A 23,501-nucleotide genomic window follows, 5' to 3' on the forward strand; every position below is an offset into this window, starting at 1 on the left:
GGCAGGGGGAGCAGGGGCAGCACAGCTGGAGAAGGGGCCAGACAGGCAAGGGCAGGAGGCAGCTCATCTCAGGATCTGGGGCCACTGGAAGGACCGTGCCTTCACCCCCAGGTGCCTGGCTGTACGAGCCTTCCCTCTCCACGTGGACATCCTTATGCACCGAGCACCCGGCCTTGCTTTTCCGCACCCGGTACTCCTTCCCGGCCTCCAGTAGCAGACCGCCGACACTGGCTTCCACTGAGCCGTGTTATACCTCGCCTTTGGCCTCAGGGGCTGGTCCAAGGATGGGTGTATGATCCAAGCAAGGCCGTTCGAAGTTCTTAAGTGGGATTTTTCTAGCAGGTTTCAGTGGGCGAGAAGTCTCTGTCTCTTATGAATCAGGAGGTGATAGGACATGTACATGGAGCTGCTGGTGGCAGGACTCCCCAAGAAACAGTGCCGGAGAAGGAAGCAGACAAGCCGAGGGGGGCAGAGAGGTGAGAGTGTAGCTACAGTGCACTGAGCCCTCAGTCCTGGCTGCGCCTCACCACCCTCCCTCCCCAGTCTCACGAGGTAACACCATCCCCCCTTTAGCTCTAGCGAGCTGAAGTGAGGGTTCTACCATGGACCAAGAGTCCTGGGGAACACATCCTTTGAAGTGAGCATGGCCAGAACAGTTCACCAGCCTCTTTCCCTGCCTCCAGTGCAAGAGACAAGCCCGTCCCTCTTTCCTCCGTTCCCCACGATGGCTCCTAACACTGTCAGCTGCAGAGTCGCCAGGCTGCAGAGGCCCACGTTACCCTCCATCTAGACCAGCGTTCAATCATCAAGTGCTTCCCTCCAAGGTGCTCTCAGGCTTCCGAACTTTCGTCCTGTCCTCCTGGTCACCTCTCACCAGTCCAGTGCACCCTGTGCAATGTCCAGGGCAATGGTGTGGCCTCGTGGCCTCCTGGCCTCACCCCACCTCTCCTCTGGGGGCCCTCCGAGGCCCATCAGGTCTCTCTCCCCTTACAGAGCTTTGATGGATGCAACCTAACACTTCTGACACGGGAGGGCCCCCACCTCTTGCCTTCATGGTGCACGGATTTTTCTCCCTCGGACTCCAGGCCAGTCTCCGAGCTCCCACACCCCACCCCCCACCCCATCAATGCATCCCCCCCAAACTGAGCAGCTTCCTCCTACGTGGCTTTCCGAGCTCCTCTCTTGCTGAGGCCGGGATTTGCGTCTATCTCCCAAGACCCTCCACTATGGCACTTCCTCCCCCAAAGAAACATGGGGCGCTCTGGGCTTCCTCGAACCGTTCCTTCCCCGTCCATGTTCACACTGCAAGACAGCGACAGAGTCCTGGTGCCAGGACTCCATCTGTTCGCGTGGATCTAATAACCACACAACGCCCCAGCGTCAAGAAGAGGAGCCCGAGTCCTTCTGTCTCAGGGCCAAGCGTGGCAAAAGCGACGTTGGTGAGGACGTGGGCTGGGGAAAGGAGCACAGGAAATGAGACAGAGGCTCTGAGCTTGGCAGGCGCAGGGAAGGGGCCGGCAGGAGGGAGGGAAATTTGGAGCAAATCTAGACAAGCGTTCCTTCTGTAAGCGACAGGCTCTGGCAGGAACGGACGAATGGTTTTGCACTCGCCTCGGCCAAAGAAGAGATAAGGGAAGACAGGGGGCCACGAGGCAGGGCAGGCTGCAGCAGGCTCCCGCCCGGGCTCACAGCTCCGCCCGGGAGATGGCGAGCAGCATCCTGCACTGCTTCAGTGTTGGTGTCAAATGGCCACCTGTCTCATCTCAACCACGGAGGCCTGGAGGAGCCAACAAGAAGTAGCAGGCTCCCCCTGCCGCTGGGGCCAAGGAAAAAGGGGTGGCAGCAGAGGGCAGAGGTTACCCCTGTTCTTCTCTGGGGACCTCCATTGGCCCTCTGCACGCACGCGGGAGCCCCGGCAGGAGCCCCGGAGGCCCCCCTCTCGGAGGCCCGGTGGCAGGCGGCTCACACAGGTGGAACGCATTAAAAAAACGAGCCATTTGGCACTCCGAACACATTTTGCTAAAGATACTCGTGTAATCGTTTGAAATGAAAATTGCTCAAACGAACTGGAAAATGTTTTACTTGTATTTTCTCATATTCCCGAAACTTTCTCTCCATGGTTCAAAAGTTTGCATTGTCTAATTGCTGATTTCCACTTGTGAATGAATCAGTGTAAAATGAAATTAAGTGCCAAATTAATCTACCCATCTAGTTTTAAGGCATTAATTATCCTCTGAGACACTCTCTCCTGCGCTCATTGCCTGTCGAGACAAGCCTGGATACAGTGGTGTAGAATCCAGGTTTCGGCTCAGGAATTTAGCCAGGCAGCAGAGGATGACCTTGATCTCTAAGGCCTGCAGTTTACTGTGTGAGAGGGGTGTGATCCCAGGCAAATAAAACAGCTTTTAAAGCTGCCCTGACACTGTCACGCCACGTAAGTGACTGGAGCAGAAATGCGCCGCGTGGTTTTGTGACACGTTTCCCCAACTGTCCCGGTTGACAAATTAGCAACAACACATTTCCTCGAAGTTTAAAAGGTCAGCGTCAGCGTGGGGAATGTGGTGCTGGCTGGGGCAGAATTCTAAAGATGACACATGCTGTTCTTTTGGAGCTACACCAAAGGATACTTCTTTGGGTGTGCAAAAAACAGAAACAAACAAAAAACAAAAACATGTCCAGAATATCATCACAGGACCCTCAGTCCCTGGGGCAGAACCATATACATGGTGACTTGACCAAAGCCACCATGCCTGGAAACTATGGGGACACAGAGGCTGGGTACCAGAAAGACAGTGTGTCTCCAGCAGGACCAGGAAAGCCTTGGGGACAGAGGGCACCCAGGCCCTGATCCCTTCCCTTTTGAGGCTTAGCATTATCAGAATCTTTCTAGACAAAATGAGATATCCTTGGCCAAGTCGTGTTGTAGCCTTAAAAAAAAAAAGGAGGAAATCTTTTGTACACAACGACATGGATGAACTTACAACTTTATGCTAAGTGCAATAAGCCCGCTGCAGAGGACAGCTACTGCATGACTCTGCTTGTACGCGGTATCTAACATGGTCAAGTTCATGGCAGCAAAAGCACAGAACGGTGGGTGCCAGTGGCTGAAGGGAGGGGGAAGCAGGGAGTGTTTGATCAATAGGTATAAAGTTTCAGTCATTCAAGTTCCAGAGATCTGCTATACAACACTGTCCTGGAGTGTGCACTTAAAAATCTGCTAAGAGGGTAGATCTCCTGTTAAGTGAAGGCAAGAAGGCAGGCAGGCAGGAAGGCAGGAGGGAGGGAAGGCAGGAGATGCAGGACGCAATTCCACCTGGACGCACTGGCCGGAAAGGCAGAGCCGGGGCATGCAATGAGTCCAGGGTGGAGGGCTGATTCTGGCTGCAACCACTCAGCACCCCGCCCCCAAATCGTCCTGTTTTGGGAATTGGTGGCTAGAACTGAGCATGGACTAAGAGCTGTTACTCTGCGGCCCAAGGATGCAGCACCTCTGTTGCAAATGCAGAATGGCCAAGAAGGGTTCAGCCACTGAACCCCCAAGCATCCTCCAGGTCGCTTCCAACAGCGACGTAGTGTGGCAGCGGCTAGCACCACGGGCAGGTCGACTGGTCGGCAGCCTCAGGCTCCCTCTTTGCTCGGCGCTGGAAGCACCACTGATGCGTTTGGGAACGGAACACTGAAATGCTTAGGAGAAACCAGGAAGGGCTATCTATGCTCACGAGGAAGACGCTAGACACCTTGGTAAAAAAAATAGCTGAGGCATCTTAGTGATTAATTAGAAAAATAAAAGAATATGAACATATTTGCTGCACCCGCAGGCAACGCTCAAGTGCTGAGCTTACTTTGGGTACCAGAGTGCGGGGAAAAGGAAGTAAGGCGCACACGTTTAAATTATATCTAACAACATGTATCAGGAATAAAGGTTTATGCTTCCTTTATGGCCGAACCCAGTCCTGACATCTTTGAGGTACCGAGAAAGCAACCAGAAAGCAGCTGGCAAGGGAGACACTGTGCTCCGGGGGGAGAAGGGGGGACTGCTGCATCTCATCACACCCTTCTAATAACGCCTCCGCCCGTGCTTTTCTCTAGACAAGCTCCGAGGCCCAAACCGGCAAGCACTTGCCTCTCCCCAGCCACCCCAAGAGGAAAGGAACCTGTCAGCTTCGCTAAAGGGAGTGGAAGAAGGAAAAACAAAGTCAAACGGAAAAGCAAAAGCTCGAGTCGCATCGCCTCCATTTGAAGGTGGCAGCAGGCAGGGGAGGGAGAGGTTTCGCCTGCACAGCGGCCCCGTGGCCTCGTGGGGGGGGGGGGGGGGGGGGGGGGGAGGCAGGCCTGCGAGCGCAGAGTGGGCAAGCTCCGAGGAGCGCGGGGAAGTTTTAATGAGCTGGAACGGCTCTCTGATAGTCACCGATGTGGAGACGGAAATGGAGCGTTTGAAAGTGGGAGCTTTCAAAGAATAGGGTTTTTAGGAAGCGGTTTTCCCTCTTGCCCCGTCTTCTCGGCTCTGGATATATTCAAAGGAGGCCTGAAGTCATCCTGTCAGCCCCACCCCCTCCCTCAGGCTGGGGCTGGATCTGAGCACCTGCAAGGTGGAACCCCACAGGTGCCCCCGTCCAGCTAGTAGCTGCTGTTGCTTTGGGCCCCAGCAAGGGCCTCACCGAGATGGCCTGAGGGGGGTGTGGACTAAAAGGCATAAAATTAAAAACAAGACAAATGAAATCGGATCAAAGAAAGCACTGCTAGACTACACTAGCAGCTTAAATTACATGGACCGCAACCCACAGGGATGGGATAGTCGTGAGTAGTAAGTCCAGGCTCTGGGAAGAAATTATGGGCTAAATAACGACAGGTAACGCCAGGGGAAGTCACTGATTCACCCTCCCAGGGACGACTCAAGATAGGCTATAAAACCCATCAATCATACGGAGACAAATTTCACTCGGCAGGGTCCCTAGGCGGTCTAGGGTCTGGACTCCCAAACAGCTCCCAAGTTCCACCTAGAGCCGGAAAGGAGGCGGCAGCACAGAGACGACCTCTAGCTGACCTTCCAGTCCAGCTGGTCTTCACCCCGGCCTCTGTGTGGCAGCCCCTGGCACTTCCTGGCCTGGGCACAACCAGGCATTGTCAGTTATTAGGCAAGGGCTGCCCCTGGCTTGTGTTTCAGCTGAAGCCACACTATGCTACCGAGGCTGTCTCCACACAGCTCCTGCACCCTCTCTTCCAGACCAGTCTGAGCCCCGAAACAGTGCTCAGATCATCCTGTTAGCTACAGGTTCCTCCTGCCACCTCCGCAGAGCTCCCCAAGTTCCCAAACTCCCTGCTATTTCTTACGGCGGCTGAGCAGGAAAGCAATCTGATTCGACTCCTTCACGCCAACCCTCTAAGGATTCTCTCTTGGGAAGAGCAGGCCAGGTGTTTCAGCCTGTGCAGGGGAAGTCAGGGACCTCCTCCCGACCTCTCGTGCAAGAGGACTCTCGTGAAAAGAGAAGCGTCCATCCCCATGCCCTCCCCCACGTTCCCACCATTACCCTGTGAGCGAAAGGCGCGCCCACTGCTCCCTGGGCTGCTGCTCCCTGGCTTGGACCTGCGCGTGAACAGGGGACCCTACTGCTGCAGTGACAGGGAGCAGGTGCAGTTGTCTGGCTTCAAGACGAGGAAGACCCTGGAAACCCAGGCCTACCGCTAGAGGAGGGATCCTTCTGTTCAAAGACTGAAGGGGCCCAGAACTTGGGTTTCAGATCCACGGGTCTTCAGAACAGGGGGTCTGCAGAGTCTCCGCTCCCCAACATCCTACATCCTGAGCAAAGCTCCCGCACATTTTCCTCTGTGTCCTGCTCCCCACATCTCCATCTCCTGCAGGGGGTTCTGGGACTCCTCGGCTGAGTGGCTGCCCCAGGTCAGAGCTGTCGAGAGCCCCGCCTCTTCCTCAGGACCCTTCTAGCAGAGACACGGAGCCCGCAGCTAAGAGGGTCTCGATGGGTCGGGGGTGTGGGAGTGAGGAAGACACCCGATGCCTCCCAACACCCGCTGGGTCACCTGAGCTCTCCCTCATAGGGCGGGTCACCTGCTTCCAACTGAAAAGTACAGTGGAAGGACATACTCTCAGAAAGTCCTTGGCAGGAGAGGGTTCTACATTTATCCTTCTTCGGATGCTCTTAGAGCTAGCTTAAAGAAAGACAGGGATCTCCATCTACCAGAGTAAGGCTTAAATTGACCAGAAACTCAGCTCACCAGCATCTTCGAAATATCAGACTATTTTTCCTGCTTTTCAGCAATGGGGCACCTATGCTAACACACCCTCCTCTGCTTGTGCACTGAGAGCACCTGCGGGTGCCCGGGGTTTTGTCAGAGACGGCATCTGAGGCTCCTGGCTCTACCCAGGGGACACAGCGCAGGTGTCGTCACCATGAAGCCTCCTCCGAACCCCCAGCCCCGGATCCAGCCTTGGCATCTGCGGCACCGGCGTCGCCCGAGGCCACAAAGACTTAGTCTCTGCTTATCAAAATCTACTTGCTCCAATCAGCAACTGAAGTCAGCCCTACACCCTGGAAGGACACACATCAAATCACTGATTGTGACAGTCGGGGGCGAGAGCTGCATGAAGGGGGACCTTCTCCCCTCTACCTACTTCTATACTGCTTGAGAGAGAGGAGAGAGAGAGAGAGAGAGGGAGAGTGAATGGGTAGGGGAATGCATTCATGGACTCCTTCAAACATTAAAAAAAGTGGTCCCAAGGGCAAAGGAAGCAACTGTTTTCAGCATCAGGGCCCAGGCTTAGCAGGGGGCCTGATGGAGGCTGGGATCTGGAAGTGTGGCCAAGCGGCAAGGTGGCCACTCCTCCTAATCACGTTGAGGAATCAGTGGCCCAGAACAGACCCGGGGATCCTGGCAGTTCTCTTCAGGGCTCGGACACAGCCCCATCCCTCTGTCTGGCCTCCTCCAGTGTTCTGACCTTGATGGCCAAGAGCCCACCCCTCCCTGACTTAACCCCTTGTGCCTCCCGGAAGCATCTCAGGGCACGCGGAGTGCGCATGTGCCTTCGAGCTCACCTGGCCTCAGGTGCCTCTGCCTGCTTACCAAGAGCAGAGGTATTCACCTCACTCCAGCATCTCTCAAAGCCTGCCCCGGTCAAAGATGGGAGCCTGCCCCAGCCCAAGAGCCTGCCCAGCTTCTGAAGAACGCTGTGTCAGATTCGGACGCCAGTTTCTGGCCAGTCCCTCCCAGAGACTGTCCTCCCCTCCTACCTCTCCCCCAGCAGATACAAAATGGGAGCTTGGCCACAGACGCAGCCACAAAGGTTCTCCCTGCTTCCTCATGCATCATCGCCCGGCCACCGGCGCTTACCTGCAGATGTAGTTTGTCTTGCAGGAGTCCTGCAGGTTCAGGCAGTTGGGCTTCTCCCTCTCCTCGTAGGAGCACACGGGCACGATGGTCTGCCGCCGCCGCTCGGTGCAGGCCACGTCCCTGCAGGAGCAGAAGAGCATCCCGTAGCTGTGCTTGGCCGGGACCTTGTCGAAGAACTGCCTCAGGGCCTTGTGGCACTTGCGCCGGTTGCACACTTCGTTGGACACGCTGGTGGTGCACGGGGTGATGTAGGCAGACCTGTACTTCTTGCAGGTGTCGTCGAGGTTGCAGGCCTTGGCGGCGTCCAGGCAGTTGTTGCCCTTGGGGATGTGCTCCACTGCAAAGGGACAGAGAGGCGGGCGTGATCACCGTGCTGGGTGCCCGGGGTTTGCTCACAGGCTCCTGTGTTTGGGTCACGACCTCGCGTTTACCTGGCAGTACTGGGAGCTCTGATCAACTCTGAGGTTGGTTTCTTTTTTAAGCTAATAACTTAATGAGTCCGAGACAAGGAGGAAATATTGAGTGCCAACGCTGGGAGCCCACAGCAGAGCACAAACCCCTGGCACTCTCTTAGACGTGTAATTAGGAGGTACTGAGAGAGGCCCAAGGAGCTCCGGCACCTGCCCAGCTACGTAGAAACAAAGCAAGGGGAGGAGAAGTTTCCAACTCCTGGTTGGTAAACTGAAATTAGGGTACAAGAAAAAGCGACAAATTATATACTTGTTCATTATACAGTATATAAATCGATATGCTGAATGTAACTGTAATTGCCATGCAATCCTCCAGGAATATAATTATGTAATAAATGCATATAGTGTATGCTAATTACTATATGATTACACAGTAATTGCATGGTTATTGGAGCCCAGAAGACAAAATATTATGCCAGCTTCTCTAAACAGAAAGAGGCAACTACAGCGAAGCGGTATTTAAAAGTTCTAGCTCACAGGCCATTGGAAGAAAAGCAGAATAAGTTACATAAAAATGTACAAATCTCCATTACCACTGAACTTACCATCTATAAAATACGGGATCCATAAGTATTGAGGCTGCAGATTAGCAAAGTCTGGCTAGTATTTTGGGTAGAATTTCAATGGGCTTACGAACCACAGGCCTTGGGAATCTCACAAAACCCATTCCACTGCCCTGACCAGTGCGGCTCAGTTGGTTGGGCGTCATCCATGAAGTGAAAGTTCCCGGGTTTGATTCCCGGTCAGAGCACACGACTAGGATGCGGGTTTGGTGCCTGGTTGGGGTGTGTACGAGAAGCAACTGATCGATGTCTCTCCTGTTCATCAATATTTCTCCCCCCCCTTTCTTCCTCCCCTCCCCCTCTCTAAAATAGATAAATAAATGTTTTTTTTTTCCCAAAGAAAAACATGTGCTGCCTTCTGCCCAAGCCCCCTGCTGTCAGAGACACAAGGGCTGTCCGCTGGCGGCCTATAGAGAGAGCCTCGTGGCAGCAGGGCCCGCAGGAATGGCTGGGCGGGCTGGCAGCGCCAAGCCCAGTGGGTAAAGTGAAAAGGCAATTAGACAAGAGAAAATAACCTCAGTCACCACGACACAGGTGTTTCCACAGAGTGAGGAAGTGATGCAAACACCCCCAGAGCCCAAATATAAGGCGGTCCATGGAAAATTGATAGTAAGTTATAATAGCGACCCTCTGGAAACAGCAGGGGGGCAGCAAACACCACACAATTGTGGAATGTGACCCCCAGAGAGTTCCTGCTCAGACCTCAGCTCTTCCTTGGATTCTGGAACCTTCTTTCATTCTCTCTGTGATCCCAGGCAATGCAGACCATGAAGGTAATTGTAAGAGAACCGACAACAGAGGAGAAAGCGCCCAGGTGGGCTGGGTGGGACTAAGACGAGGCACTGCATTCAGTGCGAGCCTGAAGGGCACGTGGAATGTTATGCAGCCTTAAAAAAGAAGGCAGTCCTGCCACATGTGACAACCCTGATGAACCTTGAGGACATTACGCTAAGTGACATAGGCCCATCGCAGAAGGACAAACACAGGATGATTTCACTTACATGAGGCATCTAAAACCCTCAAACTCGCAGATGCGGGGAACGGAAAGGTAGTTGTCGGAGGCTGGAGAGGGGGGCGAGGGGGAAATGGGGAGTTATCCTTTAAGGGGTACAAAGCCTCCGTCAGGCACGATGAGTGCGTTGTAGGGACCTGCTGTACAACATCGCGCCCACACTTAACAACACTACATTGGACACTTAAAAATCTGTGAAGAGGGCAAATCCCATGTTGCACACTCTTACCACAATGAAAGAAACTTTAAAATAAGTGAGTCAGTGAAGAACACACACAGCCAAGTCCCGCATTCCTCTCCCCGTCATACCGACAGTGCGCCTTGCTGTAAGAAAACCCCAAACGCAAAAATCTGAGAACCAAATCGCACCCTGGCACCACAAGCAGTATTTCACTCTGCTCCAGGTTCACGTTTCCGCCCGTGGCATCTGAATCCGACCAGTTACTGGGGAAGGCAATAAACTAGACGCTCGGCCCTTCGGAGGGGAGCAGCGCATGGAGCCAGCAGCTGCGCCCCTGTCCCCGCTGCTCTAACAAGTGCACCTGGTGCATTTTCTCCGTCACCGCCTTCCCGGTCCGGCTTCTCTCTGGCCCCTGTTCTCACACTCAGGCTCCTTAGGGCTCCAGGAGGGAACTACTCCTCACCTCGAGCCCTGGCCAGATCACGGAGCCCTCCAGGCCTTGGTGACGCTTCTCGCCTTTTCTTCCTTTGAGACTTCTAATGCGGTTCTACTGGGCCCACGGCAACAGAAGTTTATATTCTTGTAGGTCTACGGTTCACGTGGAGATTTCTAAATTACGCTTTTTTGATGATCATCTAAAATACGTTAATATGACCCAATCTCTAAATCATCTAGATTTGGCCTGTCAGGGTGGATATGGGTGCACAATTTGCTGCGTGCCTTAACACCTGTGTTGGTATTAAATGGTACTCTGTAACGTCTGGCTAAAAAGAAAAGAATAGAGGCATAGAAGTAGAATTAACACTCAAAGGATGCAGCTAGTGATACACGAACAAACAATGGCTCATGTGAATTCAAAGGGAGCAAAGTGGCAGGAGAATTGTCGTCATCACGTGGTGGCCAGTACGACAGACCTGCCAAACCGCACAGAACCCCCTCGGAGACAGGCCGCTGCCTTCCGAGCGTCAGCACCACGTTAGCTTCCGCAGAACCATATCACCCTTTATATTAAACCAATGCGATTAACTCGCATTGCATTATTTTCAAACTTCTGTTCCCACTTAATCTGTGTGCCTTGCTTTTATAGTCGCATAAAAGCAGAGAATAAGAGCAAAGCAATAAACTTAAAAATGTTGCAGTTTATCGGTTTCAAATAAAATGATAACAAAAGGAATAAAAGTCAACAAATAAGGCCAGGAAATTTAATTTGCTCTGAATGTAGTCCACATAATACACAAGTTTTAAGAAATTGGCCTGGAAAAAAATAAGTTCGTTACAAGGTCTTGACAACAATTTTTTGGATATGATGCAAGCAACAGAATAAAATTAAAGTGAACAGGACGACACTGAGAAAGCTGCACAAAAAAGGAAACCATCACAAAATGAAAAGGCAGCTGATGGGATGGGAGAAAATATTTGCATGTTATGTATTTCACATGTGGTTAATATCTAAAATACATAAAGAACTCATATAACTCAACAGCATAAAAACAAATAACCCTGTTTAAAAATGGGCAAAGGGTTTAAATAAACACTTTTCTAAAGGAAGATATTCAAATAGCCAACAGGTACATGGAAAGATGTTCAATACCACTAATCATTAGGGAACTATAAATCCAGACCACAGTGAGATACCACCTCACACCTGTAAAAATGGCTTCTATTAGTATATCAACAAACAGTGAGCATCGCTGAGGACGTGGAGAAAAGGGAACCCTCACGCACTGTTTGTGCGATTGCAGATTGGTGCAGCCACTGTGGAAAACAGCATGGGGGCTCCTCAAAGACTAGAAAAAGAACTGCCTTATGAGTTAGCCATTCCACTCTGGGTATTTACCTGAAGAAAATGAAAACACTAACTCAAAAATATATAAGCATCCCCTGTGTTCACTGGGGTGTTCTTTATAATAGCCAGGATAATGGAAGCAACTCAGGAGTCTGTCAAAATGAATGAATAAAGAGATGAAAATATGTATACACAATGGACTATTACTTGGCCACAAAAAAAAAGAAGGAAATCCTGCCATTTGCAACAACATGGATGGACCTCGGGGGCATTATGTTAAGTGAAACAAATCAAAAAAGACAAATACTATATGATCTCACTTATATGTGGAATCTAAAAAAATAACCAAAAGAAGTAAAACTCAAATGAAAAAATCATATTTGTGGCTGGCAGAGGCTGGAGAAGAGGGTGGGGGAATTAGATACAGGTAGGCAGAAGGTACAAATTTCTTGTTATAAGGTAAATAAATCATGGGAATGTAATCTATAATATGATGACTATAGTTAACACTTTCCCACGGTATATTTAAAAGTTGTTAAGACAGTAAATCCTAATAGTTGTCATCACAAGGAAAAACACTCCTCCTCCTCCTCCTTCCTCCTCCTCCTCCTTCATTTCTCTGAGGTGACAGATGTTAACTAAACTTGTAATCATTTCACAATATATTGAAGTCAACTCATTATGCTGCACAGCTAAAACCTACGCAGTGCTGTATGTCAATTACATCTCAATAAAAAACTGGCCTAGTATATACTTGCTGTTACAGTAACAAGAACTTCCTTTCGGAAGCTGTTAAAACTGCAAAAACTACTAATTAATTATGTTCTTTGTAATGGTAGCAAGAAAGAAAAGCAGTATTTCAAAGAAAAACGCTTCGTACAAAGTGAGACTAGGATGAACGATTTTATATCCAAACCAGTTGCTCAAAGGTTACCCCACTTAGCAATTGACGTGACTCAGCCTCACAGCTGGTTCTGTTTTCTCCGATACCCAACGCTGCCAAAGTGCCATCTCCTCACCAGTATGTCGAAGCCTGCGACAAATATCAGCGTCCACAACCTGGCACATTCAGAGAGGCACAAAACTACGAACTGGTTTGCAGCTCACAGGACAGCGCTGGGCTTCCTGTGTGCTCTTGATCCTCATTCACAAGAAAACATTCTCATGACCCTTTCCAACTCAGTGTATGAGACCAGTACCACCTAGCTAGCAGAACCTGACACATGCAAAAGAAAAAAATCACAGCCTAATATTCCTTACGAAGAGATTCAAAAAACTTTATTATGTAGCATTTACAAATATGTGAAAAGGACAATACATCATGATTGTCTGAGGTTTATCCCAAAATGCAAGGTTGGTTTAATATTTAAAAATCAACTGACTTCACCATATTAACAGACAGAAAGAAAACCATATGATTAGTATAATAATAAGAAAAAGCCATCCAACAAATCTCAATTCTCATTCCGTATTAAAAATGCTGAGCAGACTAAGAGGAGAACAGAACCTTCTCAATCTGATGAAGGTTATTTATGGAAGACCTACATCTAATATGATATTTAACACTGAGCTACTGACTGTATCCCCTTAAAATCAGGACAAAGGAAAGATGCCCTTTCTTACCACTTACAGTCATAGTTCTGGGGGTCCTAGCCATTGCAATAAAGGAATGGAAAGAAGTAAAAGGTATGGAGACTGGAAGGGAAGACATCTCTACTTGCAGGTGACCTGAACAATTCTAAAGAATGTACAAAACAACTATTAGAACTAATAAGTGAATTACTCAAATCAAAGGATACAAAGTTCATATATAAAAATCAACTGGATTTTTTATGCTATCTACAAAAATATTAGGAAAAAATTAAAAATGAAATCCCATTTACAATAGCACCAAAAATAAACAAAAAGAAAAGGCACTTCGGGATGATCTGAACTAAAAACATGTAAGACCCCTCTACACTGAAAACTAGCATACATTGCCGAGAAAATTGGAGCTAATAAATGAGAACTATTACCATGTTCATAGATCCGAGGACTCCATGTTGTTAAGATGTCGATTATTCCCAAATCATAATGCGCTTGGAAATTGGAAAGCAGATTCTAAAACCTATAGAACTACAAAGTACATGGTATAGCCAAAGCAATTTGTAAAAGAACAACAAAGGTAGAGGCCTTCGCGCTGCCTTCACGATCTACCATGAAGCTACAGTTACCAGGCAGGTGTGGCGTGGCCCGGGCACAGACTGACTCAGCAATGGGCCGGAAAACAGAGCTCAGGCGAATGCACCCACGCCTCTGCCATCATTGAATTTTTGCAAAATCACCAAAGAAATCCGGTGCACAAGGAAAAGTCTTATCAACCGGTGGTACTAGAAAGATTGAAAATCAGTGTAAAATAAAAATCCTCAACCTCTACTTCACACCACACGTAAAAATTAATACAAGATGGATCACAGATGAACATAAAAGCTGGAATCATAAAGTTTTTAGAAGGAAACGTAAGATAATCTTGGAAACAGACGAACAAAAATTCGCTCTTCCAGAGGACCACAGAAAGCAGCCAACTTTTTTAAAAAAGATTTTATTTATTTATTTTTAGAGAGACGGGAAGGGAGGGAGAAAGAAAGAGAAAGAAACATCAATGTGTGGTTGCCTCTCACGTGGCCTCCACTGGAGACCTGGCCTGCAACCCAGGCATGTGCTCTGACTAGGAATCAAACTGGCAACCTTTGGTTCGCAGTCCATGCTCAGTCTACTGAGCTGCACCAGCCAGGGCAGCAGCAAACTTTAAAGGAAAAAAATTGGTAAGTTGGATTTTATCTAATTGAAAACTTCTGCTCATCAAAAGACAGAAAAGAAACTAAGAAAATAGACGAATCACAGACCAGGAGAAAATATTCGCAAAACATATATCTGGCAAAGAACCCCATATCTAAATTACACTAGGAATGCCTAAAACTTGGTAATAAAAAAAATTGACAAGTTGAAAAATGGGTCAAATATTTGAACAGACACTTCACAGAAGAAGACATATGGAGAGCCAATAAGCATGTGCAGAGTGTTAACATCATTAGTTACCAGGAAAAGGCAAATGAACCACAATGAGATACACCATACACTCACCAAGTGGCTAAAATAAAAGTGTGGCAACCAAACCTTCTCAAGAGTGTGGAGCTCCCAGAATCTCACAGCGTTGATGGGAGTGAAAAATGGTCCAATCACTTTGGGAAAATGGTGGGTGGCTTTTTTTTATAAAACTAAACATACGCCTACCCTTGACCCAGCAATTCCTCTTCTAGGTATTTATTCAACAGAAAGGAGAACACGGGCCCACAAAAAGACTTGTACACGAATATGCTAATGCTATATCAACAATAACCCAAAACTGGAAACAGCTCACGTAGTCACCAATAGGAAAATGGCTAAATAAACTGTGGTGTATCGACGCAATGAAACACCACTCAGAAACAAAAACAGATCACCCGCTGATATACATAATAACTCGGATGAATCTCAAAAACACTATGCTGAGTGAAAAAAAAAAGCTTGCACAAAAAATCTTACACTGCAAGATTCTATATATGTGATGTTCTAGAATAAGCAAAACTAAGTTATGAGAAAAATCAGAAGAGCGGTTGGTTGGAAGGGACAGAGGTGGGAACTGGAACAGGCAGGAGGGAACTTTCTAGAATGACGACAACGTTCTCCATCTTGAAGGAAGTTTGGGTCAAGACTCAATGTGCATGTGAGGTTTGTCCATATAGAACTTTGCCTCAAAAGAAAAAAAAACCCTAAATAATGAAAACTGGTTGATGATCCGTATGTGGAAGCATTCAGGGGAAGTAGATTGGTGTCAGAATTTTAAGAACTTAATGGACTGACAGATGGACATAAGGATGGATGGATGGACATTTACAAAGCAATCCCTTTCCAATTGAGCGGTAGAATCCAGGCAGTGGGTTGATAGTTAATTTTTTTCCCACTTTTCTGTGTGTTTGAAAATGTTCAAATAAAATGCTGGAAAAACAGATTCCTATCTATTGTATTCTTTTTTTAAAAGTTTCACACACACACAGAGAATGTGGCAAACTACTTAGCCTCCACCCCCTCCTTCTCCCTTCTTAATCTTCTCACAGGTCCCCTGCGAGCCTCTCATGGAATGCTGCATTTCCTGCTGCAGTTGAAGTTCAGAATAAACACTCCTCAGGTCGCAGGACGTGGAAATTGGAGTTTTCACTCGGTAAGAAGGTTGATCCCTGTGTCTATTAAAATAGGCCCCCAGTGCCCCCAAACGCAGCCTGCATGACTCGAGGGCAGGGAGGGAATGAATGGGCAGAGTGATTCAAGTGAAGCCACTGAGTCCCGCCCGATGCTCCGGCGGCTCACGCAGGGCACAGAGGGGCGGGCGCACGCCTGTGTGTCACCGTCTGGGCACAGGCGCCTCGTCGCCTGCGTGGGGAGCCTCCTGAACAGCTTTGCCGTCACTCTGAGTGCCATCCTCTCCACAGCTCATTTTAGAGCTCAGCACTAAAATGTCGCTTCCCCCCCTCCCCTCCACCTCTAATCTCTCCCTCCATCTGCTGTTATTCATTCTTTAACTCAGTAGAATGTCTGGGATGCTGTCTGAATAGGAAGTATTCTCAGAATGAAGGCTGTTTACTAGAAATCCTTTTTTCTTGGGTGTGGGTTGTGCTGGCTAATGAGCTCCTCTCAGCGCCAGCCCGGCACTGTGTTACGGGGAAGCTTTGCCATTTCAAAGTTAGACACAACCATGTCGTTGTTCGGTGCTTTCATATTTTCTCTATCATCATGCTCAGACTCCCTGGCTGTAATCACATCTGATATGACGGGTTTCCTGTTCTCCCGGGCATGGGGCGTAAAACCTTCATAGCAACCGGATGGCCGGCCCCGAGACCATGGAATAAAAAGAGGCAGGTGCTAATGATGAAGCAGAGCAATAGGAGTGGAGGGATTAAATGTGGTCTGAACCACCTGAGTGTCTTTGTCCAAGTAAGCTTTCCCTCGGTGGGCCTCAGTTTCCCCATTTGTGGGGTGATGTATCTAAGGTCCCTTTAAGCCTCAAGCTTCTTCGATTTGGAGGTTGTAATATAAATCGCCTTTTCGGATTACAGCATCAAGTATTTAGGACAAAACTTTTCCCAGAGAAGGTTAACTTAAAGGAGTTCATCATCACCAAGCCCTTATTATATGATATATGAAAGGGACTTATCTAAGGAAAAGAAGAAGATAAAAAATATGAACAGTAAAATTACAACGAAATCACAAGTATCAACAATTGAACCTAAAGAAAAAAAAAACGAACTAAGCAAACAACTAGAACAGGAACAGAAATGCAGAAATGGAGATCACATGGAGGGTTAGCAGCAGGGGAGTAGGAGGGGGAGAGAGGGGGAAAAGGTACAGAGAATAAGTAGCATAGATGGGAGGTAGAAAATAGACAGGGGGAGGGTAAGAATAGTATGGGAAATGTAGAAGCTAAAGAACTTGTATGTACGACTCATGGACATGAACTAAAGCGGGGGGATGCGGGTGAGAGGGGGTGTGCAGAGCGGAGGGGAATAAAGGGGAGGAAATGGGGCAACTGTAACAGCATAATCAATAAAATAGACTTTATTTATTTTTAGAGAGGGAAGGGAGGGAGAAAGAGAGAGAAAGAGAAACATCAATGTGCAGTTGCTGGGGGTCATAGCCTGCAACCCAGGCATGTACCCTGACTGGGAATTGAACCTGCGACACTTTGGTTCACAGCCCGCGCTCAATCCACTGAGCTGTGCCAGCCAGGGCAATAAGATATATTTTTTAAAAACCCTGATGATCAGGGACAGAATGTAGAACCCCAGTAGTGGGTGGCAGGCGCTGGCCTCTCAGCCGTTCGCTGCTCCGAGGAGGGCATGGACCAATGGTTTCAACCTCCAGGCAGAGCGCATGGAAAAGGTCCAGCGAAGGGAGACGTGGAGGTGTCAGGATGAATTATGCACCGGCAGACACTTTCCCATCCTAAATTCCCGTGGAGCGCGGAACTGCCTTTATCCCGAGTACAATCCTCACACTGTCCCAAATCAAAGAGGCTACCACTGTGTCCGGCAGCCTCTCATTATTTACACTTAGAAAATGCCACTGTTATTGGCAATCGCTGGGGCCAGCTAGACAGCCCAAATGAGGCAGGATGAAACACAGATGCAAGCAACTAGAAATCCACTTGTACAGATTACGAGGGGAAATAAAACAGCGTATATATTAAAATCTGCGCGGTCTGCACGAAGCAGAAAGTTCACAAAACGGAGCGAGAGGGCGTTGTTTACAAATGCTTGCCAGTTTCCGGGTTGTCTGACTGCCTTTCTCCTTAGGGCAGGAGAACTGAATTCACCACTGGTTCCCTCTTCCTTTCTGACTTGATTAATTACCACCATGTTAACATAACTACCGTTCTTCTTCTAATAGGCTCTCTCTAACATGTTATCCCAGCAAATAAAAAATGGGAGGAAAGCTCCAAGATCCTCAGAGGGGGCAGAGCATGCTTTTTCTGGAAGCTCACATTTGCAGTCTGGTCTTCGGACAGCCACGTGGATCAGATGGCAAATCTGATCATACAGGTTGCGACCCTGGTAATCAATCCTTCAAGAGTTTGGCCTTTCCCAGCTGGGATGCTAAAAATTACATTTAAAACGCACATGTTGGCTCTTGGGAGTGCATTTTGTCATCCACACACCGTTTCAGACGTATTGTATTACAGGGTGATGAATCTCCTCCTGGCCCTATTTTTCCATACCTTACATGACTACATCAAGCCTCGAGTCGTACTCGAGTTTTCTCTGGGGCTTGCAGTGACTGAATTCATCTGAATACTTGTGACTTTGGAAATAATTCTTCCGTCTGGTGAAGGCAGTGCCCAACGTGAATGACGCATGAGCCATGGGCTCACCCCATGCTCGCTCACCCCAAGCTCCCCCGTTAGTGTCTCCTGCTCCGACACGCACACACCTCGGCCCACCACGCCACCCACACCTTACCAAATAAGATGCCACCCGTAAGTGGTGTGCAAGTCACATGCTTGCTGCTGCAAAGTGATTAATAGGGCTGTCTCAGCAAATGGGATCATTACATTTTTAATTAACCTTTCCAACCTCCTCCACCTTTGCTTTTTGTTATACATTGGCTCTCTGAAGTTTTCTACTTGTTTACGTTCAACTCGGTTCAACCGGGTTTGCAACAAAAGCATGAAAAATGATAGCAGGCAATGCAGGAGTCGGGGCAAAGGTAAGATGCCTGGTGAGCTGTGGTGCCTCATTGTACGTAGGATATGGGGACAGGCGCTCAGGGCTTGGTGGCTGGGTTCCCACCTAATTTTTGTTTTGGCAGCTGAGTGTTATTTAATGGCCTTGGCTACCAGGAAACTGGCTTTTAAAAATCTCTTGCAAGCTAATTATAATTACTGTGTATAAATCATACAATGATCAATTATAAAAATCTCGGGTTCATAAATATTTAACTTAGCATTTAAATCCACACTGCAGGAGTGCCTGAAATTTCGGAGCCCTTCGCTTTGCAAGCCACCGCTTTATTACAGTTTCCAACGCCAATTACTGAAAACTGAACCAAGTCTGCCTTGCAGCACACTCGGGCACATATTGGAGCATAATGCCTTTCCCCGTATCAGGATGGCACGATTCAGTTATTTCTAAAATATGCATGCGTCTCATTAAGAAGGTATTTTGCAAAATCTTCTATCGCCATCTTTTAATTCCTCAAGTATGAGGAGGCATAATTATGATATTAGACATAACAACACTCATTAAAATATATTTTTATCTAATATAAAGTTGATTCTGAGATAATTGAGGTCAGATTTGTTTGGAAAATGTATTGTGACATGTGCAAATGCAGATGCGGAGAGGAAATGATCTTCTACGGGGACTCGAGCAAAACAGCTAAATATTTTTCAGCAAAATCATACAGCCGTAATTGGATTTCAATTTAGTCATAGTCGGCCTAAGACAGGCCATTTTTAATAATCTAATTATGTCCGGGGCCTACCCCAGGACTCAATGACTGCTTCAGAACTATTAATTGTACTCAATCCTGTTGAACCTTCAACCATGAAATTTGCTATTACATGTAGGGCTGGCTCCCAGTTACGAGTATTTTCCCCCAATCTCAGATAATCTTTATAACATCCACAAATGCCTACGTCTTTAATTGCCCAAAAGCGAAATCTTTTAATGACTTCCTCTGGACTAGAACACTTGATCCCAGTAGCTCAGAACTGTGGACCTTATACACACAGAAGTCGGCATGAGAGCTACAAGCATCTTCTTGATGCTGATGAAGACAAAGAAAGAACATCCCTTGCTTTTGTCTGATTTTCATTAATTAAAGGTATTTAATTGCTCACATCTCATTAGCAGTAAAATTAACGAGTACTTCAACGACAGGAAGAGATCTGCATGATAATGGAAACCTAATTCACTTTGCGGGGGCACACGCGGGAGCCCCACGAGGGTCTAGCCTGTGCAAGCTGCACTGGTATTGAGCCATTGCAGCAGAACAGGGCTAAACACGTCTTCAAAACCGGTGCCGCTGCTCCCCAGAGAAAACAGCAGATGTGGGCCGGCCGAGCAAGGAAGCTCCCCCTCACCAGTCCCCAACATATCACCACAGAGAGGGCTGAGTGGGGTCAGTGACAGGGAAACGTGAAGTTTGTTTGTTTTTTTCTAAGTGCCTGAACCTTTACCCTAGCATACACACATTTAGAAATGTCTGAGTGTGGGTCATGCAAAGTTAATTGCTCTGGCAAGCTGGACAGTGAACCCAAGGAGGCTGCCAGCACTCCAGACATTTCATAAAACTCTTCCCTGGGAGCCCGAGGAGTGTTCTTTGGACGACTGTGAGCCACAGGCAATCTCTGCTTTGGGTGGGGATGGATTGGAAAAGCCAATGTCATTTCTCACTCAGCGCGGTCATTAAACTAGGTGCTGATTTAGGCAATGCTTAGGGGTAGTAAACAAGTGAAGAGTATCTGTAAAGATATTTTTTTTCCTACATGTGACCTAAAATGACCAGTCAAGTGGCTTTCCTGAAAAGGGGCCAATGCTAGCAATGGGACGAGTGTTTGGCTTCTCAAGGCGACTCTAAGGAAGGACCTAATTCATTTGGGTGTGTGTGCTCTTGAGAGGTTCCTTATCCAGCGACAGCAGACGTTTGCCATGCTATCCCAACGAGCTGGAGCAACAGGATGCCACCAGAAGGCAGGCGAGAGGCCCAAATGCCACCTTTGCTACACCATCTACCAAAAAGCCCTACCCTGCCCTCTGATCCACACAGCCAGAAGAAGCAGACATTCTAAAGCCAACAAATCAGCTGAAACAATGAAAAAAAATGAAGAGGCTGAAGATCCTATTAAGTATCCTGGATGATGCTGAGATAATAATGAATCATTGATGATCTTAGTGGTTGTCAGGGCCCTCACAGCGTGGGATTTCCAGCAACGATAAGCTAAATACCAAGTCTTTATTTTTAGTTAAAGAGCATAAAATTCCACGCCTTTCCTCCCACGAGCCTATTTACGTACCTGCTGCGCTACCTATTTGCCTTCACCTGCTTCCCAATTAATACCCCATTAAGCTGCTCCACCTGCGGTGGCTTTTACCTTCCCGGCAGCCCTGCAACCATCACTCACCTGCCGCAGCTCCACGGTTTCTTTCGGGAAGATAAACAGAAGCGGCATGAGTAACAACGGCAGGACTCGGCGTTTGCTGCAGAGGGCGAGGTGGAAAGCTAGCAGCCAGAAAGAAGCCCAGGCCCGTTTCGGAGACAGAAAGCCACTAGCTGGGCAGAATGTCTGGGGTTCAGTGTGGCCACCTTCCAGAAGGTTGTGTGTGGGGCGGGGGCGGGAATGGCCATCTTAATTAGTCAGGTTTTGTGAATTCCAGCGCGCACACACACACACACACACACACATGCACACACATTTTCATGGTCTTTTGCTTTCATGTCAAGTTGGGTGAATAATATTTTTGTGTGACTGAGGGTTCTCAGGTGACCTTTTTAGTGAAGATTAGTGCTTATTTCTCTTTTATGCAAACAGGTTGTACGTGTTTGAAGAGTTGCTTGCTTCGAGCAGGGACCAAACATAGGGGCACCGGATGTCCTTGGAGAGCAAACCTTAAAGAAAACAAAAACTAACACAATAGATTCCTGGGTCCTGCCCCACCCTTTGGGAACCTGGATTCTTAGAAAGCTCCCACGGGCTGCTGATGATCGGACTTGGAATTTGCGGATCAGGAAATTAAACCTTTCCGTTTTACGCACCCACTTACTTTCCCAGGAAATCCCAGCTTTCCGGTTGGTTCTGGTGACATTTTCAGGAATGGTGTCCCTAAGACGTGCCCCTTCTGGTGGAGAGCTCGTTCAGGGGTCACTCCAGAAAGTTCTTGTTGATGAGAGGGCTTCCTTCGCCCACGTTCCCAGTGTGATGTCAGAACTAAGCCTAGACTAGATGTAGCAGGTGCCCCCAGAACAGACACCTTCACGGGGGCCTCACCCAAAGCCCCCCCACCGATGTCCCACAGCCCCCAGGAGCTGCAGAGCCTGCAGAGGACGCTGACAGCGGACTGGGCATGCGCGCACCCATCGGCATGCCTCAGTGAACCTCCGTGTTTTTATTTTAATGACGTGCCAGCAAGTGTTCCTGCTCAGTCCATGTCTAGCTTTAAATTGGTTCCAAATGCATTCACACATTTACTCTTCTGAGCCTCGGTACAACTCCTGTTAGATCCCCATTTGAAGGACTATACCAGTTAGCTCAAGATTTAGTTTAAACCCTGGAGTTTTTACATTAAAATTCCTTAGTCAAGGCCTCCACTGTGTCTCTGCAACTTAATCTGTGGCTCTGTCCCCCAGGGGAATCGCAGAGTAAATACAGCCGCATCCACACGGTGCTCTGTGGGCGTCAAGCCACCTCTCCCAGGGAGGTGGCACAGGTTCATGGGGATGCTGCGAATCCGGTGAGGCGGGCTGAGGCAGGTGGGGAACCCAGCATGCTCAGGCTGCTTGGGAGACGTGTCGTGCCTCCGTTGCTCATACACACAGCCATCTATGGAGTTGTCATGTCCCTGATACACACGCTACATCCCTGATGTACATGTAATTGAGGAAGCCTGGGCTAAATGAGAATGATCCCAGCTTCTGCAGCCTGGTATTTCTGCCTAGCTATTTGCTTAGCACGCGCACACACACACACACACACATACACACACAGGTATACCAGGAGAAATGCATGTGCTCTACTCCGAAACTCTTCTCAGCTTCAAAGTGCGCCTTTTCTGATAGAGACATGAACTTGCGCACTAGCTAGTCATTGCAAGAAATGGCCACTCGAACAGCTACATTTAATCCTGGGTGAGCCTGAAGCTGGATGTAAATGTTGGGGTCAAGACGATCCCATCAGCTTTATGCCTGGAGAGATCAGAGTGGCATTCAGCGCCAGTGCTGGGGCACACGCCAGCTACTAATGCTGCTCTCAGCACCCCTGGACATGCCAGAGGCACAAGGTCACCCTCTGGATAAGGCATTCTGGGACAACGGAAGCGAGGAAGCCCCTCCTCAGAAGGGCCAGCCATGCCGCCTCTCCGTGGGGATGTGACAAAGGGATGAGAAGCAACGACAAGCTTCTGTCCTACAGGAGGTCAAACACATAACCCCGCGCTAATGGCCAGGGCTCCGTTTTGCAGAAAGTCCTGTTTTTCTGCAGGAAAAAAAAAAAAAACCCACGGGAAGAACCACACCTAGTCAGACCTTGGGTCTCTGTAATTTAGCCTCCTTACCACGAATTGTCAAACACAGGTCTCAGCCTTTGACCCTTTGGCCTGAAAAAGTGAATAATGAACACCTCCTGAGAATTCCCTTGATGTGCCCAGAGTTGCCTCCGGTTTCAGGGAAAAACCGAACAGTCTTCTCGCTGTGCCATTCGCTAATGACCTGACCCCACAGGGCTAAGAACGTCCCCGCGGTGGAAAGGGTGGTCGGCCTATGGATCCTCAGGAGAAGATGAAGGTGGAAGTGGGGGCTGATGTGACTCAGTAAGGAAGCAGGGATCCCCAGGACCCGGAAGTTCTCAAAAAAAACC

The 23,501-nt window shown here is 48.5% G+C and overlaps 1 protein-coding gene across 3 annotated transcripts in view; it reads right to left on the minus strand.

The window, feature by feature from the left end:
* GFRA1 (GDNF family receptor alpha 1) overlaps positions 1 to 23,501 on the minus strand; it is a 199,627-nt gene that overhangs the window by 58,126 nt on the left and 118,000 nt on the right. For all 3 annotated transcript variants that reach the window (XM_036027366.1, XM_028513019.2, XM_028513020.2), the window contains one exon: positions 7,345 to 7,681. In XM_036027366.1, the coding sequence (XP_035883259.1) occupies positions 7,345 to 7,681 (337 nt within the window). The remainder of the gene's footprint in view (positions 1 to 7,344; positions 7,682 to 23,501) is intronic.

The sequence above is a fragment of the Phyllostomus discolor genome, chromosome 5 (genome assembly GCF_004126475.2).
Source record: "Phyllostomus discolor isolate MPI-MPIP mPhyDis1 chromosome 5, mPhyDis1.pri.v3, whole genome shotgun sequence".
NCBI classification, from domain to species: domain Eukaryota; kingdom Metazoa; phylum Chordata; class Mammalia; order Chiroptera; family Phyllostomidae; genus Phyllostomus; species Phyllostomus discolor.